The sequence below is a fragment of the Trachurus trachurus genome (assembly GCF_905171665.1).
Source record: "Trachurus trachurus genome assembly, chromosome: 12".
In the NCBI taxonomy this organism is placed as follows: Eukaryota; Metazoa; Chordata; class Actinopteri; order Carangiformes; family Carangidae; genus Trachurus; species Trachurus trachurus.
In genome coordinates, this window is record NC_139908.1 from 14,996,653 (window position 1) to 15,014,366 (window position 17,714).

The 17,714-nt window shown below is 41.2% G+C and overlaps 2 protein-coding genes across 3 annotated transcripts in view; one reads left to right on the top strand and one right to left on the bottom strand.

Moving 5' to 3' along the window:
* Positions 1 to 17,714, top strand: part of zmat5 (zinc finger, matrin-type 5) — a 346,127-nt gene that overhangs the window by 201,308 nt on the left and 127,105 nt on the right. The window lies entirely within an intron of this gene.
* The window catches only part of wdr70 (WD repeat domain 70), a 48,410-nt gene that overhangs the window by 17,907 nt on the left and 12,789 nt on the right, over positions 1 to 17,714 (bottom strand). For both annotated transcript variants that reach the window (XM_083983691.1, XM_083983690.1), the window contains exons 10-13: positions 14,982 to 15,156; positions 7,497 to 7,596; positions 6,988 to 7,072; positions 6,740 to 6,878 (exon numbers count right to left, since the gene is read on the bottom strand). In XM_083983691.1, the coding sequence (XP_083839817.1) occupies positions 6,740 to 6,878; positions 6,988 to 7,072; positions 7,497 to 7,596; positions 14,982 to 15,156 (499 nt within the window). The remainder of the gene's footprint in view (positions 1 to 6,739; positions 6,879 to 6,987; positions 7,073 to 7,496; positions 7,597 to 14,981; positions 15,157 to 17,714) is intronic.

Sequence of the window (17,714 nt, forward strand, 5' to 3'; positions counted from 1 at the left end):
GTCCCAGTGTGCTCTGCTGCTCTAGTTGACTATATTTGGTTGTTGGGATAAGGGCTGGATCCCTCAGTCTGTGTGTGACAGATGGCCCAGTGCCAATAGGCAAATGTGACCACATTTATCCAGAGGTGTGTGTATGTGAGAGAGAGACAGACAGAGAGCAAAAGAGGGGCAGAGGGAGAAATACAAGCACAGTTGTTGGACAGTGATGAAGTCCCTCTGTTCAGTCTCTGATGTGAGATATAGTAGAGTGCTAGACTTCCACTTCCTGCAGCCGTGTCTCCTTGCACACACACACACACACACAGTTATGAAGCATCACAACCTTCGATGATGACTTGTGTGTGAGAGTGTTATCATTTACACACATCTACAGTACATCTGCTGTGGTTGGATGTCCTGTAGTTGGAGAAACAGTTTGGGAGAGAGTGTGTTTGAGCTTTTGGCGCGTCTTTATGTGGAACAGAGAAGGCAGTCTGGGGGGCGGGGGTCTGGGACAGGAGTGTAGGATCGGGGGTGGGGGTAGGACTACGACTAGGACGTCCAGATTCTGTGACGGTGAAAGCTGCTTAGCGCCCAGCTGTTCAGCTTCCTACCAGGATACCAGGGGAAGGAGTCTCAATCGCACACACACATACACACACAGGCAAACACACAAACACATGGGGACAGACACACACGCTGACAAGTACATATACGTGGAAAAAATGTGAGGAGGGCTAGTTTGTGTTTTTTTTTCAATATTACTAAATAAAACTATAAAACATAACTTGACAAAATGATATAAAACAGATCCAACACACAAAACCTACCAAACATAAAAAACACGATCATATTCCAGTGCAAATTAATTCATTAACCTCTGTGCTAGAAGGGTATTGAAAATAATTCACAATCTCTAATGTAAAACTTTACAGGACCATCACATGTGAATTTCTACACACTATAAGGCCAGCAGATCAGTGTGTGTGTGTGTGTGTGTGTGTGTGTGTGTGGCTCATGGGACAGATGAGTGTTAATCTGCTCAACCAGATCATGAGCTAACTGTAATTGATGAAAGATCTGGAATATGCTTTAAACAGGATGTGCTTAACATGAGCTTCGTGTACCCATTCATTGGCAGAAAGGGGAAATTGTATAAATAATTTTAAATCAATTATTAAAAATGTTACAGATTTTAGCACAGAAACTGTTAATTTAACAAATAATTAAACAAGAAAACTGTTATTTGAAACCATAGAAAGCACCACACCTGTATCAACACGTACTGTATGATCCATTGAAGTCTACCCACTGTGGATGTGCTCCAGTGTACATGTGTAATGAGTTATAAATTGCCCTGTCAGGGTTGCTAAAGCAACACGGACAGTCCCCACACGAGAGGGAAGGCAGAGACGACAGCTAGGAATTCTGTTACACTCCACAGATACTGCCAAAATCTCAAGCAATTCACCCAAAGCGCAGCAGAGCGACGCAAAACAGAACAGTTCTTATCAGGAAAATAAAAAATGAGAGCACAGCTAGTCGAGCTCAGAAAACTGCCATTTCAGACACAAAACAAATCATTCTGTCAACGGTCGAACACGTAAACCCAAAAAGAGCGGAGCTGCCTAAAACAGCCCGGTTCAGTGAGGCCCACCCCCAGCTGGATCCACTGAGATATCCACAGCCAAGCACAGCCCAGTCCAGTCCAATAGTAGGACTGCTTTCCAGATATTCTGAGGAGCGTGTTTATACTCTAGGAACCCCTGTTTATGCTTCATGTCCACAAAATTACATCACATCATGAAGGAGGAAACTTTAATCAGTCAGCTCTTCAGTAGCAGCCCTCAGTGTCCTATCAGATTAAAATACCAGAGGCTGATTAGGGATAAATAAGACAACAGCCACTCGCTCAATACGTACGCTCATTATAAAATAAAGTTATGCAGCGGCGGGACACAACAGTCGCAGCTGTGTGCCTTGTTTAGCCGCTGGTGAGTGGTTCCAAATGTGCGCCGCTCCTGACAGACTTACAGGGTTACACAGGCCAACTGAATGCAGCGGGGGAAAGGAAACCGCTACTCTCAGCACCTCAGCTACACACCGAGTGGGCACATGTCCGAGAAGTCTGTAATTAGAATGGACTACCTTACTGGAACGACTGACTTCCACATCTTCCAACATTTACTTGGTGAGATGCACAAGAAAGAACAGATTTAAGGCTTTTCCCTTCCACCTTTCAAGCTTGGCTGCTCCTTCTTTGGATGAAAGACCAACCATTCATATCAAAGGCCTCCTTAAAGAGCACAGCACCGGGAGCAGCAGCGCCAAACAGCTATCAAGCATGATGACGAGAAGGTGCAGAATGAATGTGCCAACAACGACTAGTGAAAGTGGTGGAAAGTCACCTCTAATAATTAATAGGAATGCACGATAACTTTTGGTATGGATGATTATTGGCCAGATATTGGCTGAAAACTATTGTCAAATACACTGATAAGTACGATAATGACGTTACTAGAGCCAATTATAGTTCATTTTCAGTCTGTCTAACCCCTACTTTGATTTGAAACAATAATTGTTGCTTTTTGAAGAGTCATAACTGTTCTTGTTTTTGTTGTAATTACAGTAGCGATGACGTGTTATATTATTGTGTTAAGTCAGAGGCAGAGCTACAATGTTTAATTCATCTTTACTAGTAGTAAGTATACACAGTAAACTACTAAAAATGTTAACGGTATCATCCGTTATGAGAATCAGCAAGTTATCGGTTATTGGTATTGGTGGGAAAAAAGAGTTATCGTGCATCCCTAAAAACTAACCTCCATGAGGGTTCATCGAAGAGATAATCACTCATTGTCTACTTATGAAAATCAGGATCAGTTTTTTCTCAAGAACATGTTTTTCGAGGATTTGTCCTGACTTTCCCCCTATCTCTTTGACCTGTGAGCAAAACATAAGTGCAAACATAAATGCAAAATTATCAGATTCCTAATATGAGCATATCAAATCATATCATAACATATCACATCATGTCTCCCAGTCCTGATTCCTACACCAACAGATAGGATTTTGTATTAATGCTGAGCGCCAAACTGAAACCAGAGCTCTGTTTTTGTTTTCATTTCAAAATCCATTTGATGGGTGAGATCATGATGCTGTCACTAACTACACAAGTCAACCACAAACATTCATATTAGCTTTGTGTTATTTTAGTAGTAGTAAAAACAACACTGTGTGTTTAATGTGAGTTTTATGGAATACTACGGCATGAATCATGTCACATTTAAACTACATTTCAGTATAAAACAAATATGCTAGCTGACAGGTGCAAGCAATCACTCAATGCATAACAACAGAAGACACATACAAGCATGGAGGCTGAAATGTGAATACATACAGAAGACACAGAACGGAGAGTGCATGAGGGCTGCAGGTTTCATTGGTCTCCATTTGAAATCCAGCCAACAGCTCAGTGCTTTGATAGCCAACAGGGTCTCACCTGGTTCCTGCTCCTTTTTGATGGACTCAGATAAGCTTAAGAGTGTCTGAAGTATTTACCAAATGGGCCCTGAAACAGCCTCTGCTCTCATGCACACCCCAGAATCCAGGTCTGGGGTTATGTAGACTGTTTAGTTAGAAATGATTGGTGGCCCTTCCTTTCACTCGCCTGTCTGGTACGCCACTTTATAAAGACTGCACTTAAATTCTTGGGTGATCTGAGAGGCAGATGGCTGATGTAAACATAGTAAATAGCACATTCATCAGGTTCACTGAGTGCATGTCAACCAGATAAAACCAATAACCTACAAAACTACCTTTTCCTCATCAGAATTATTGCAGAAAACAGGGTTAAAACAGGCTATTGATATTTCATAAGGGTCATCTAGTTACACTCTGATTGGTTCAGGGGGTTGGGATGAGAGACTGAATACAGAGGATGAATTTCATGAAAACTTTGTCAAATGTGTGCATCTGATAATCAGTCCAACAATCTGGAGAATCAAAATGGTTTAGGCTACACAACTGGGCAGCCAGGAACCATCAGCATATCCTGTAAAACCTCTGTTTTCATACTTCACTAAACCTCTCTGTTTCTGTTCGTTCAGTTAATGTCAAAACACCCACAAATAAACTCAAATGTCAATGTAACTTTGCAGTAACATAATAATTTACAGCAATTAACTATAAATATTTTCTTTTGAAGTTTTCAAACGGTTTGTGACTCATGTATAACGTGCCGCTGCTCCATCCATGTTCCCACTTAGCGCAACATGTTGACACACAAACCGCAGCTTTTATGGATAGAAAGAAATGTAGGACTGCTGAAATATATGGTTGGCTTCAAAGATTATTTTAAGTTAAATTCTTTTTGGAGGGGAACATGCACAATTAAACAATCATTACTAAATAAAGTGAAATAAAACTATTGCCAAGGCCATTGGCAGCCTGTACCAGTCTTGAGACTGCATTGTTTTTTGTGGCACCGGGTTGGATTTCATGGGAAATCTGGTGGCTTTCTGTACAGCGCAACGGGTGAGCAGACAGGAAGAGGTCTCGCCGTCTTTCCAGTGAAACCGACATGAGGCTTTCTCTATGGCAGATGGTGGAACGAGTGAAATAATTTCCAAATGTTTACCCTCTCTTCAGTAAAGTGAAAGAGAAGACAAACATCCATGAACAGACTCTTTGACCCAGAGTCTTTTCTTGATGCCGCCGACAGCGATACCTTCACCACGGTGAGTGCAAATGTCACAGCTGCTTTGGTTATACAGTGGACTCCTCTTAAACAAAACAATAACTGCAAAACAACAGGCAATTAATCATCCTTTCTAGGAGAGGAGAGGACAGGTATACTGCCACCATCATCTACCCAACAGTGTATGCACACAATGTGGTTTGAATTTTAAGAAACACCTGCACAAACAATACTGTAAGACCCTAGTATGACACAAAGATTGTTAGGTAAGTACACCAAAGTATCTCTAATCACCGTTGGCAGCGATAGAGAACACTAATGTTAACAGGGCTATTTTTAGCACTTTTAGTCATCAAATTAATTCAAAGTCAATCCAATGTCAATGCAGTGTAAAGTTTTTTTTCACTCTCTTCTAACTTCAGATGTCTGCACCGATGCGGCCGTGTTGCTTTCTCAGTAAAAAGGTGTTTGCAGACGTGAAAGGTTACACTCAAGTTTGAACTCAACAGCTGCATGACATATTGCTATTCGTGCATTCAAGCATTAATCTAAACCCTAAAATCTGAAGTAAATTAAGTCATATATTTGTACAAAAAATTAAATTAGGAGAAAATGTGTCATTTTTTAAATGAAATTTTTGCTCCGATGAAATGGGGTCAAACAAAACAGTCCCCTCCCCTCAGTTAGCACAACTGTGCAGCATAGTGTGTACTTAGTGTGGACGCTGTGCCAAGGTTTGCAAGTGAACAGCAGCTGGCTGGCAGGGCATGGGGATGCAAACACACATACACACACAAACCCAGCTTTTGTGTTTTTCCCTCTCTCTCAAACATGTTCACTCAATGGCCCATGTGAACGTGTCATGCTTTAGCCAGAGAGACCAAGTAAGAAGCCATTAGCCTCTGTCAGCCCTCACTGTTATGACTACAGATACACAGTGCTAAATCTGTTGAAAAGGGCTCGAAGAACGAGAGACAGAGGAGAAACAGGAAGCAACGAAACAAAAGTTTTTCTATGGAAGACAGCAGCACCTCTGCCCTTCGTTTCAGCACCTATGGCTGGTTGCCCTCACAGAATGGATTTCTGAGAAAGCAGGATTAGTGTAAAGTACACAGTACGCTAACGGCTCCTGGGTCTGAGGTCTGTGCATGTGAACGGAACATGCTTATTATAAGTAAACTGATTTCAATTACTTACAGTTATTGAAATCAATTTATTAAAAACATACTAAAAAGTATCAATAGCTTTTCTGCTAAAGGTTTGTGGGAATTGCAGCAGAGAAATGTCACATTACTGTACTTACTCCAACCTTACCTCAAACTAATTTGCAAGTTTCCTCCTTTGCCTTCACTCCCCCTCCATAACTCCTCTCATCTTACACCCAAACAATATATTACTACCATTAATTTTTCATCCTGGATTAACACTGCACATATTGTGCTATTCTGCTGCGATAGGAGGAGCTTCTGAGACAGTGACTTAAAAGGAAAATGTCTAATAGCTGCCAGAAGACTGGGCTATTTCATATTTGATTTCAGTTACAGAGAAAAGAAAAACTAATTTATCCTTCAGAGGGAATTAGTATCAGTTCAAATAACATTTGAGTAGACTTGTTTTTCTAGCATTATCATTCTCTAATTATAAATAACCGAAGCTGCTGACTGCACAGATCTGGATTTGTCTCTCCAAATTCTTCTGGTGTACACAGCTATCTATATGCTGTTTGAAATCGCTTCCACATGTTTAAACACCAGCTAACATCAATAATATAATGTTCTAATCTGCTACGGTTGTCACAGCTGTCAAAATGTGACATTAGACCACTGTTAAAAGAAGATGGAATGATATAAAAGATTTTAATGTTGCAGTTGTGAGCACAGACTACTTAAATGGAGGAGACATTACATCCACATTGGTTTCATTATGTCTGAGGATTTCTAATGGCTCTTTTCCACTCTGCATCATTTTAGGTCAATTTGGTTTGTAACCAACATATCAACCAGTTGAAAAACATCTTGTAATGAGAGTATTTGTGGTTGTGGAGTTTGAGGAAGAACTTACGGCGTTGGTGACTTCTATTTCATAGACTCTCTGAAAGGAAGCTCGGTCAAAGAAAACCAGCTTCCCGTTTCCCTCATCTTTCTTCACCGACGTCCCCGTCACAACAAGCTTGTCATCCGGGCTGAAACAGCAGTCGGTCCTAATGGGGGAAAATTACACAAATACAAAATCAATTCATATTCCACACATGAAGCACTCATGACAAGTACAGCAAACAGACAGCTTGTAACAAAGTAAAAAAGTCTCACATGGAGAAGTAGTTGGTTAACCCAGTAGCTACGTTCACGGGTTTCCTGAAGTTGCGTATATCCCATGTCTTCAGAGTGTCATCACCTAAACAAGAATGTATAGAAACAACAGGTCAATTGTAAATTGTGAGATTTACCCAATATAAGTCACACAAGAGGAGCTATATTTAGGATTATATTATTTACGTTATGAAATGATGTTGGGTGAAGGACTTTTCCTCAGAGTTATTCTTGTTTATCTTTGTTATAAACCTCTTAACTAGAACCACAGTCTTTTTGTGTATTTATTTCTTGTGAGTCATCTATGCTTTATTATCGGTGGTGGTCCTTGTTTAGTTGCAAAACAGCTGAGCTTGGTCTCCGCCTAAAATCACTGCTTTGGATCAGTGATCAAGCATTGGACCTAGAAAACTAGAGGCTCTGAGCTGGGCTGCTGATGAATGCAACTTCCACATGAGCAATAAGTGCCTGTGGGGAGTTGGCAGATAAGACTGAGAGCTTTTTCTCACCTCCACGTGAAGCCAGAGTCGTGCCATCATAAGAAAAAGAGAGGCAGGAGGTGTCTGATCCTGGGGTGTGTGCTTGCCGACAGTGAAACTTTGTATGGACCTGGGGAGAGAAAGAACACAATAGATTGACCACAGTGATTTGTACAGGTTCTGGTATGGTTCATGGTTTAGCAGTGATGTGTGGCACAACTGCAGCTTTAGACTCAGGCCCTATGTAAAGTGTATGAAAGTGAAAGTTGAGCACAGAGGTCATGATAGCAGCAGTAAGTCATTCCTGTTTGTGTCTAATAATAGACTCGTCCAAGTCACAAAAATAGAAATACTTGAGCAAATACAGTTACAAGTGTATTTATATACTGTTGATATTTGTCACAAACAAGTCTGATAGGACATTACAGAGTAGGAAAAAGATAACAAGCTCAGCTTGATCATTCATTACAGAAAAAAATGAAGAGCAAGTGCAATCCTCTCTCTCTCTGCAGTTTCCATAAACACGCTGCTGTGGTTACTACTGATCATAAATATTAAATAGTTCTCATAATCTCCTGACGAACCACACTGTGAAACTGCCAATGCTCTGCTTCAAGAGGACTTTCAGTCCGTCACTGCAGTAACGGTAAAATCTTTTCACTCTCTCTCTCTCTTCAAAACAACAGCCGGTTTCCATTTCCTCCATGAACACCGTACTATTATACTTAACTATGAAGCCCTTGATCCTATGAAATACCAGTAACTTGGCGCACCGACCGTACCTACCACACTTTTTAACAAGACATTCAGACTACAGAGATTTACCTTGGCAAGCTGAGGTGGCTGTCTGGTAATTTAGATTTTTTGCTTTGGTCTGACCTGAAAGAGCATTATAATATCCCTGCTGCCTACATTCAAGCAGCCAATAACACACAACAAACATGACAGCCGGCCTTTTGATTCCCTCATATTATTAGCCATCCTTAATCAAGTGTTATGTCACAAGCCTGAGCCAGTAGCAACAACTATTTTGAACTGTCATATTGAAATATCAACATCCCACCAGGATCACTTACATAATAGGCAATGATGCTTACTTGGAGAAGTGCTAAAATGAAAGGAAATGTGGAGAAGTAACACCTCCGCCTCCCTACAATAAGGGGAATTCCACCGTTCTTACACATTAAAAAGTACATGATATGAAGGGGAGGATCCTGTGCCTTTGGAGCATGACCTTTATTGGGGACAATAACTAGATGCTGCTTCTACTTCTTTCCATAAAGTTTTTAAGTTTATGAATTTGGTGGAAGCATTTTAGTGAGATTTTGGAAACAATAACAAATTGGGCAATTTAAAAGGTCTTCTATTGCAGCCGTGTATCCTCTGCAAACAGAAGCATTTTAACTCCTCATCTAAACAGCTGTTGGATAGCCTGCTGTTCCATGTACTTCCTCAGTGCTCGCTCGGAGTAAGTGGTGTACTGCTGTAGCACAGAGTCTGTGTGTGCCAAATCTGCAGCTACGGGCTGGAAATAACCCATCTCAACACCCCCCCTCCTTCCCCAACCAACACAGATAATTTTCTCTATCTTGCTCACACATAAACACAAAGGAAAAGCTAGAAGAAAAGCTGTGTAAAGTCCACGGCCTAAAAAAAAAAAAATCTATACCCAAGGGAAAACAAATGCCATTTGTCTTTATTTACACTGATTTATTACATTCCAGGATGCAACCAATTTGTATTTTCATTTTTGATGAATCTAATATTTTTTCTAATCAATCAACTAAGCACTTAGTCTACAATATGAATAAACAGTCCAAATTTGAAAGACCTCTTTTTTTTTTGCTTCATAAATTATTCAATAATCAACCAACTGTCGAAATTGCAGCACATGATTTTCTGGCTACCAAACAACTGAATGTTTCAGCGCTATGTGAATGCCTTATTAACTTAGCATTCTCTCTGCGGGTTTACTGCCCCGTGCCTTGGTTTTACCTGGGCTGAGTACAGCCAGATTACAGAGATCGATCATTACTAGACTCTGGTGAAGCAATAGTCTGAGAAGTAGGCTTGCTAACACTCAAACAAACATAACCTTGGTTTATACGGCTACATTTTCATTAATTCTAAACGGAATGCAAATAAATCAGTGAAAAGGGAATTGCAGCAATACAGGCTTTTGACCAAGAAGGGAGGATAAGAGTCTGAACTGAGCACAGAGTGTAGAAGGCAGATAAGATAGGGAAATATAGAGAAGTGCTGGCGAATAGAGCAGGGAGAGTGGAGCGTGAGGTGAATGAGTGAGGTGTCCTCATGATACAAGGAGGAAACGAGGCCATACTTCACTTCCAAAGTAAATGGAGGGAAGTTATTAACTCGGACGAGACAGATAACACTGTTACCTTGAACTGTAGATAACGTGGATTCCACTTTTTTAGGTCTCGGCCACTTAGCCTCAGTCGTCTCTCCAGGGATAATTTTCTGCTTCATTTCATCACCATTTTCATCGTATAGTACCTTTGACTCAATTCCATTTTCCTCTTCTTTTAATCTTTGATTATCTACCTGGTCTTTTATTTGTTACACTAAAATTGAGTTGGTTGAGAAAGTCAATCATTCAGTGTAAAAATGACATTTTCTAATCTTAGTGCTTTTGTGGAACAGTTAGGCCAGAGGCTATCTCAGGCCTAATGAGTAGCAGCTAAAGCACTATGTAAAGTACAATGTAAGGCTTAAACAGTCAAACATAATAGACAAGCTTTAAGATACAAGGTGACTGAGTTCAGAGAGCTGTCTGCTATTCTTGATCAGCCTAAAACAAAGACATTAGGGGCCCCTTTTTAATCATGCAATTAAAGTGACCACCGCTGTTGTGTCATGTGCACACGGACAACGGGAGCTTATATAGAGATACAGAGTTTGGATCCACATAATGGATGCAGCTATACATGGTGGGCACAAAAACGTTGGGTGGGCTCAACGGACTATGAACGAGACCTTGTGCTAATGAACTGTTTTCTTGTAATTATCTTTTCATATGAGCTGTTGCATAAAGCTCAAAAAGGTTTCTGGTCTCTTTCTACAGTTTGCAGGGAAAATACAAATATGATACACCATAAATTTACTGCAAAGGATAAGGTGATGAAATCTGCTTTGTACAACCTCAGAGGGAATTGGACAGAAATATTTCATTATTTTTCCAAAATAACTTGGTTCCTAACTGTTTTCACAACAGCCACAGGTTTCCTCGGGTCAACTAGGGAGAAGTTACAAGCTCTTGTTCAACTCATAATAAATCACTCCAGAAACTTTTTGTCTTTTCATCTGACATCTTCCTGTTGAGAAAGTAGCACTGTCAATAGGTAGGTCGGAGTTATTCTAGCTGCTTATTGCAAACCCAGTGCAGCTATTTCTAGAGCATATACTGTTGTTGTGAAACCCCAAGTGTTTATTTACTATCCTGATGTTGGCTGGCATTGGTAGATGCCACGGGGTTTGCTTCCTGTGATAATCTATACAGCCGGTTTGTGAAACCGGATTCTCATACACTGTTTCAAACCTCTCTCATGCCTTGTGACATCCTCTGTGAGCTGTGCCCTTCACCTGGCCCGACAAATATCAGGACAAAGTTCAGTTTTATCAACCCAATGTCTGTAGTTTTTGAATACCAGTTAATAATACATGCATGCATGCATGCATGAGGACACTGGCATGCGCACATACACACAGACCTGTTCCATATCTACACACACTCAGCAGCAGCAGGAGCTGATACATAGCTGAAGGAACACAGCATTGGGTTTCATCCTCAGCAGACTATGACAGCAATCCACCACAGGGCCAACTGTTCCTAACCACACTGAGTATCATTATATAAATACTGCACGGCTCTGCATTTCTCCTACCTCCGTATTTTTACAGCCGCACACCTGAAAGACTTAATGATGCCCACTGTGCAGTCACTTGTAACATCTCACTCTGACCTTTGTTACGTTCTGAGAATCAAGTGGCCAAACCGCAGCCCTGAACAGCTGCTCTGATCTTTCATGGAAATCAACAAGTGGTGATGTGATGTGAAGCCGTGTGTGTGTTAAAGGATCACACACACTAGATTGAGTGTCCAGATAGTCCGATAGTGGGCTATATTAAAGTAACTGTATTCCTCTAAGTCTGAGCTACATACTATGAAAAAAAATGTTTTTGTCTTTCGGGGGTCAAAATGTTGGTAAGGAATGAAGAATGTATAACTCTGAACGTTTAAATACTCCTGCTCCTGACAGAGATCCTGTGTAAAGTTTTACGATCGCACTGTCTTTTGATAGCCTAGTGGACCAGTTGGACTTGAAATACTTCCATGAAGAGAGGTTTGAGTTTCATGTGTAGTCTAGCTGGCTGTCAAACCCCAGACAATTTTTGTTGGAACTAAAGTTCTTTATGTCTGTTTTAATCTCTGACAGCTTCATCTTTTATGTTTCACACAATTACTGTTTCATGGTGATACTGTGGAGAGCTGCACTGGTGTGTTGAGGGTCCGGGTCACTGAAACTCATGTTCCAGACAGAATTCGTGATCAGTTCATGCAGGTGGCAATATGTGGGACAAACAAATTACTGTTGATTGGAGAAAAAAGATAATCAAATTTTGATCCTCATTACGATGTTGAACTAAAAAAAGAGGCAATTTGACTTGTTTTTGCTGCTAATTGATCATTCGTGTTGACGGCAGCAGTGACAAAGCCGCAGCACATACAGGGAACAAGGTAAAGTTTGCCGTGTAATCTCATGGTAGCACTCCCCACTGTGTAGTTTATCAAAACCACCTCTTTTTGGGGGTCCCGCTTTGAAGTCTGGAAACATGTAAGTCCGCCAATGACATCATAGCATTCCTCAGGTTTCTGTGGTAATGTTTTGGAACGAAGGCCTGCACCCTCAATGCACCAAGTATCACAGAGTGCACATTACCTGGCAACCATTTACATGCAGTCTTGTAATTCTGGCACCGACCCCTCTGGTCAGAGAATGAGCATGCAATCACTCTCTGTGGCAGTCCACTAAAAGAGACCTCCTTGACTCCCATCATAGGATCAATCAACCAATGTCAGGGTTCAAGAGCACCATGTGTCATCCTCAATAGCTTCTCTTCAGGCTGAGTTCTAGATCAAGGTCATGTACATGATTGATCATGATTGATCTGCCTGCATATTCCGGCCATGAGTAATAGCGGCGATACAAGAGGAGATAGGCTTCATTTGAGTGGGGGAGGGAGCTGCAATAAAAGCATCGAGAGGTCAACTCCTTTTTAGGCTTGTGGCTGAATTTTAGTCAGCGGCACAGGTTGCTGATTAGGGCAGAGGGCATCGACTAAATTCTTGAGCCATTCAGACAAGACAGGCTCCAGTGGTCAGGCAACAGACATGACTATTGTAAGCTGCTATGGGACGCAGGGTAAATATTTAGTTTGGAGAAGGAGGGGTAATAAATTTTGAGAGCTTTAACCCAATCATTTGGAGCCTGCTCCTACAGAGGTAGAATGATGGTTGAGTGGAGGAGAGGTAGGAGTCTATACAACCTGAGCAAAGACAATGTTAGATTGGGAAAGTATTCCAAGGAAAACAAATCTTCCATCTAACTACATTGTTTCTGTGCCCTGTTGATTGCAAAGTTGACTGGTGGAGTAATTATCGTGTAGCCTACTTCTCATTTGACTAATCTGGATAAGCCCCTCTGTACAATCAGACTGTTCCAACTCACCAACTACAGCTTAATTGTCACTGTCGCTATTCTCATATGAAATAACAGAAGCATTCAACCTTGTCCACACATGGGGTTGGACAGATGAAAAGGATCTCAAGTGAAACCAAAAGAATTAGAGTAGAAATGTGCCAAATCCTCACGGGCAGAAAAACAAACTCTTATCTCCTGAGAGTTCATGAAAATAGACTTGCACCCAATTTTGCAAAATCTTTACTGTCCTGACAGTGCTGGCTAGGAAAGTATTCAGCAATATCTGTCTGTAGTCCTTAATCAATTTTATTTTCCATCTTAAAATGTGAATCTTCAGCACTGTACTGTATGACTCCCAGGAGAGCGAGTTGTGAAACCAAAAGAGCCAGCCATAATGTAAGACAATACCACAGTGGAAGGATGCCTGTAATGTGTCTTCTTTGAAAATACTGACTTATGAGAGTTGCAGGTCCCCCAAACTCTCTTCAACAGAAACCTCTTGAACTTTTTTTTCTCCTCTTTCCATCTGTCTTTTTGGAGATGCATCTTATGTGTGAAAAAGTAAGTGAGCAATAAGCTGCCAAACCTGCTTCATCATTTTTCATCAGGGAACAACAGCAAGTTAAATTCTTTTGCTGTCCAGACCATGACCAAAGAGGTGTCACGGTGAGAGCCATTAATAAAGCAGAGTCATGGGTAGAAAGGCATGCATGGGTTAAAGAAGTAACTATCAGTGATGTAATATTTTGGGTGCTTTAGAAGCTCTCCTCCAAGGAAGATGGAGGAAATCCATTATCCTGCCAGGGATGGAAGTCATTTTCATCCACAGTGACGATTTGTCAAATAACTCAAGTGAAAACAGCCAAATAAGTGAGAGCAATGCTTCCCAGGAGCCAAGATCAACTATTACCTCAACAATGTTAATCTTGAAGAATGGTATGAACACTTTGATCGCTTAATTGCCTAATTAACTAATAGTGGAAAATGTACAGAGGGAAATTGTGACTGGGCCTCCCAGTAACTTTCATGCAACTCAACTCAATCATCACACGTCAGTTATGATACAGTTACATAATCTGCTATCTTTTGTCCTGCTGGAGATGTGGCTCTGGAGGATGGAGATTCTGTCTGCCGGTCCACCACTTTGGTGATCCTCTGACTTTTTCTCCAGTGCTACCATAAGGTTGAGATTTGTAACCGGAGAAAAACGTCTCAGTAAATGTTGGATGGGTCGAATTAAACTGGGAACAAACATTCTTGTGCCCCTCAGGATGGATTTTAATCACGTTGGTGTTTTCTTAATTTTTATTCTAATGCAATCAACAGATCAAAACTTTCCTGAACCTCAGGATTTTGCAAAGGGTAAATATTATTATTACCATCAGCATGTTTCCATTGTCACCATTAGCACACAGATGCTAATATTCAGCTCAAAGCACCAATGTGTCCAAGTACAGGCTAACAGAGACTCCATTATGATGTAACAGGAGGAAGTCTGGTCAGGGCTCATTGCTGCAATCTGATCGGTGTCATTACAGGGTCTATAAAGGTCAATGGGCTATTCAATAATATTCTCAACAACTTACAGTTTGGACAAATGCATTTTAAAGCCAGGCATCTGAGTTCTGGTCAGTGTTAATGACTTGCTGAACTCTGACCTCTCTGGCCTGTGACCATATGACCTCAGAGGCTCATGACTCTGTACCCAAGGCCATAACAAACCAGACACCCTATGTTTACAACCACATTGTATGCACATTGTGATGGTTGGTATGTGTGTTTTAAGACTCACGCTGAGGTTTCTGTCCCAGATCTGGATGGTCCCGTCTTGGCAGCCTGCAGCAACAAGCTTCCCGTCTCGGCTGTAGGTGCAGCATGTGGGCGTGACCTTTTTCCCCTGGAGGGAGCGGGGTTTGAACACAGACTTGTGCTTCTTATCCGAGTTCAAGTCCCACGTCCGCACAGTGCTGTGGGCAAACAGAGAATAATTTTTTTCCTTAAGGCATATTTCAACATTTTTGCAAATTCGCCTATTGCCATAATCCCTCGAGTCTTAGGAGTAGGTTCATTACATTTAATTGTCGGTGCAAGCTATTTTTAGATCGGCGGGGCAGAGATGCGAGTTGTTGTGAATGTTGAAATATCCCTTTAAAGTCGTTAATAAATCATAAAAATAACTGTTCCTTAAAATGTATCTAGTCATTACCCCATCCATCACGGTCATAAATAAAAATCATACAAAGATACAGTGTGCCCCAGTCAGTCTCATCACTTATGAACATGAGGTTAGGCAGCTATGTGTTGCAGGGCAAAGGGTTAGCAAACAGCAGAACAGTACATCAGTCTGACAGGCATGTCTGACGCTTCCATGAAATTCTGATCCTCTCTTCTACATCTGTTGAACACATTACACAAACCTGGACCACTGAGAACAAGGACTTTCACGTACACATACCTACTCTACAAAGGTTTTAGAAAAGACTAATTTTTCCAAGTTTTTATTGACATTCAAGCAACGGTTTTCATTGAAGTCCAGTGAATAACATGGACTTAGATGATACAAATGTCAACACTTCACTTTTCATTACAGAAAACATTTCATTATCATTTGTTTTCATATGTCCAATTATTTATTTGTTCTTTTCTTTCATTTCAGAAACAGTGACAATGAATCAAACGGCAAGAAAACTAAGGTGTTCTAAAAGATCTGACCAGTTGCGTATGCATCTATGAAAATTTCCAAAATGTCACCACATGTAATTTCAACAGGTATCCCCACATTTTTTATGTCTAACAAATTTGATATTCAAACCCAAGAACAAGCAGATCGTGTAGGTGATTATGAGAAAAGTATAAAATAATGTAAAAGGCAGAGCAAACTGAGTTGCCTGCGAGCATCACGAGTCCCTTTGAGAGCCCTTTAAGGCTCCGCCTTTATTTGTTGAAAGACTACACACAAAAATGTTTAGCCAACCTCTCACACATCCACACCAACACCCATACCGGACAGAGTGTGTCCAAATGTGTCTATGACCCTCTGCTTGCTCTAGTGAGCGTTGTGACCTGTTGGGTCATGAGGTCGGCAGAGGAGTATAAACACATAGGCAGGGCTGCTACTAACAGCCAGGCCAAGATTCCTCCGGGGCTGGATACAAAGTCGCAGGCACACACACTCAACTGTGTTTGGATAAGTCGAACAATGTGATACAAATGCCAACTGAAGACATATGGTTTGAGTGAGGACTGGCAAGGGTCAAATAAAACTCTGTTTGATGCATAGTTGTGTTTAAAGCCGCATAAACCAAAGCTGTTCATAAATCAAAAAGCCTCTTGCTGAGGAAAAAGGTGCAAAAGCCACATATATATAAAAAGGAGGTTAACAAGTACAACATGGGGACTTCAGCTTTGTACAGTAAGTGTTTACATGAGAAGATCTACATGCGAGAGTGAATGAGAAAGACCGATAGCCACGGACTAGATGACAAATTGGTCCACCTGCCGCCTAACAGAGACATCTCTATTTTGTTTACGGAAGACTGTAGGCGTCTGTCAAGCCAATAAAGACAACATAACCTTTCGCATAGCACACAAAACCTGGAATGCTATTTATCGTAAGGGCTCTTTCCAAAACATGGCATTGCTGGCTGTCACGGGGGCAGAGCCAAGAGGATGGAGCCAACTGCACACACAGAATGAAGACTGCACACCCTCACCTGTCAGAGCAGAGGAGGGTAGGGAAGGGGAAACTGTCAGCTCTAATATGTGGTCTTCTAATTTGGTATATGGAAGTGTGAAAACTTTCCATCTCTTGTTAGAATAACAAAAATCAAGTAAGGTAAACTGAAAGAAATTAACTGCTGCCTAATTCAAGTTTCACCTTTTATTCCAGAAGGAAACATCTGGGGCAGTCCCAAACCTTGTTCTTAAAAAGGACGTGGTTGTTTTGAGAAGGTGATAACAATGAAAGAGTATGAGATGTCAAAATATTCACATGCAGCATGAAGAAACCAACCAAAAGACATCCAAGGGCAACACCTTCATCCTTTCCCCCTTCCTGCAACTCTATTTTCCCTTCAATCAGCAGCCTCCTTTTTCCCGCTCATACGCTTCAGAGGCAGAGAGGTGAATGTAATAAAAATGAGACCCATACATCCTCAGTCATGCGTGTGCACTTTACGAGGTAGCACAGTCGTTCACACATCAACTGAGGAGTGACAACTCCCCTGGCCCCAGATTTTATCTGTCCGTCAGGTTATAGGCCTATTGGGGGCGATGGTTGCTTGGATCATTTTCCCAGATGATGAGATAAAGAAGAAAGAGGGGAAAAGAAAAGGCATACGTCTTGTATAAGGTTGTTTATTGGTCAAATTCCGGCAATGGATCTAGGTTGTGCTGCCTGACGGCCGGTTGACTGACTAACTGGGGCTCTGTTATGAGAAAAGCGGATTAGGAGAAAAGATGCTCTATCTCCAACTGAAGAAGACAAAGCAGGGAAATAACAGATGGATTTTGGAGGCGGCGTATG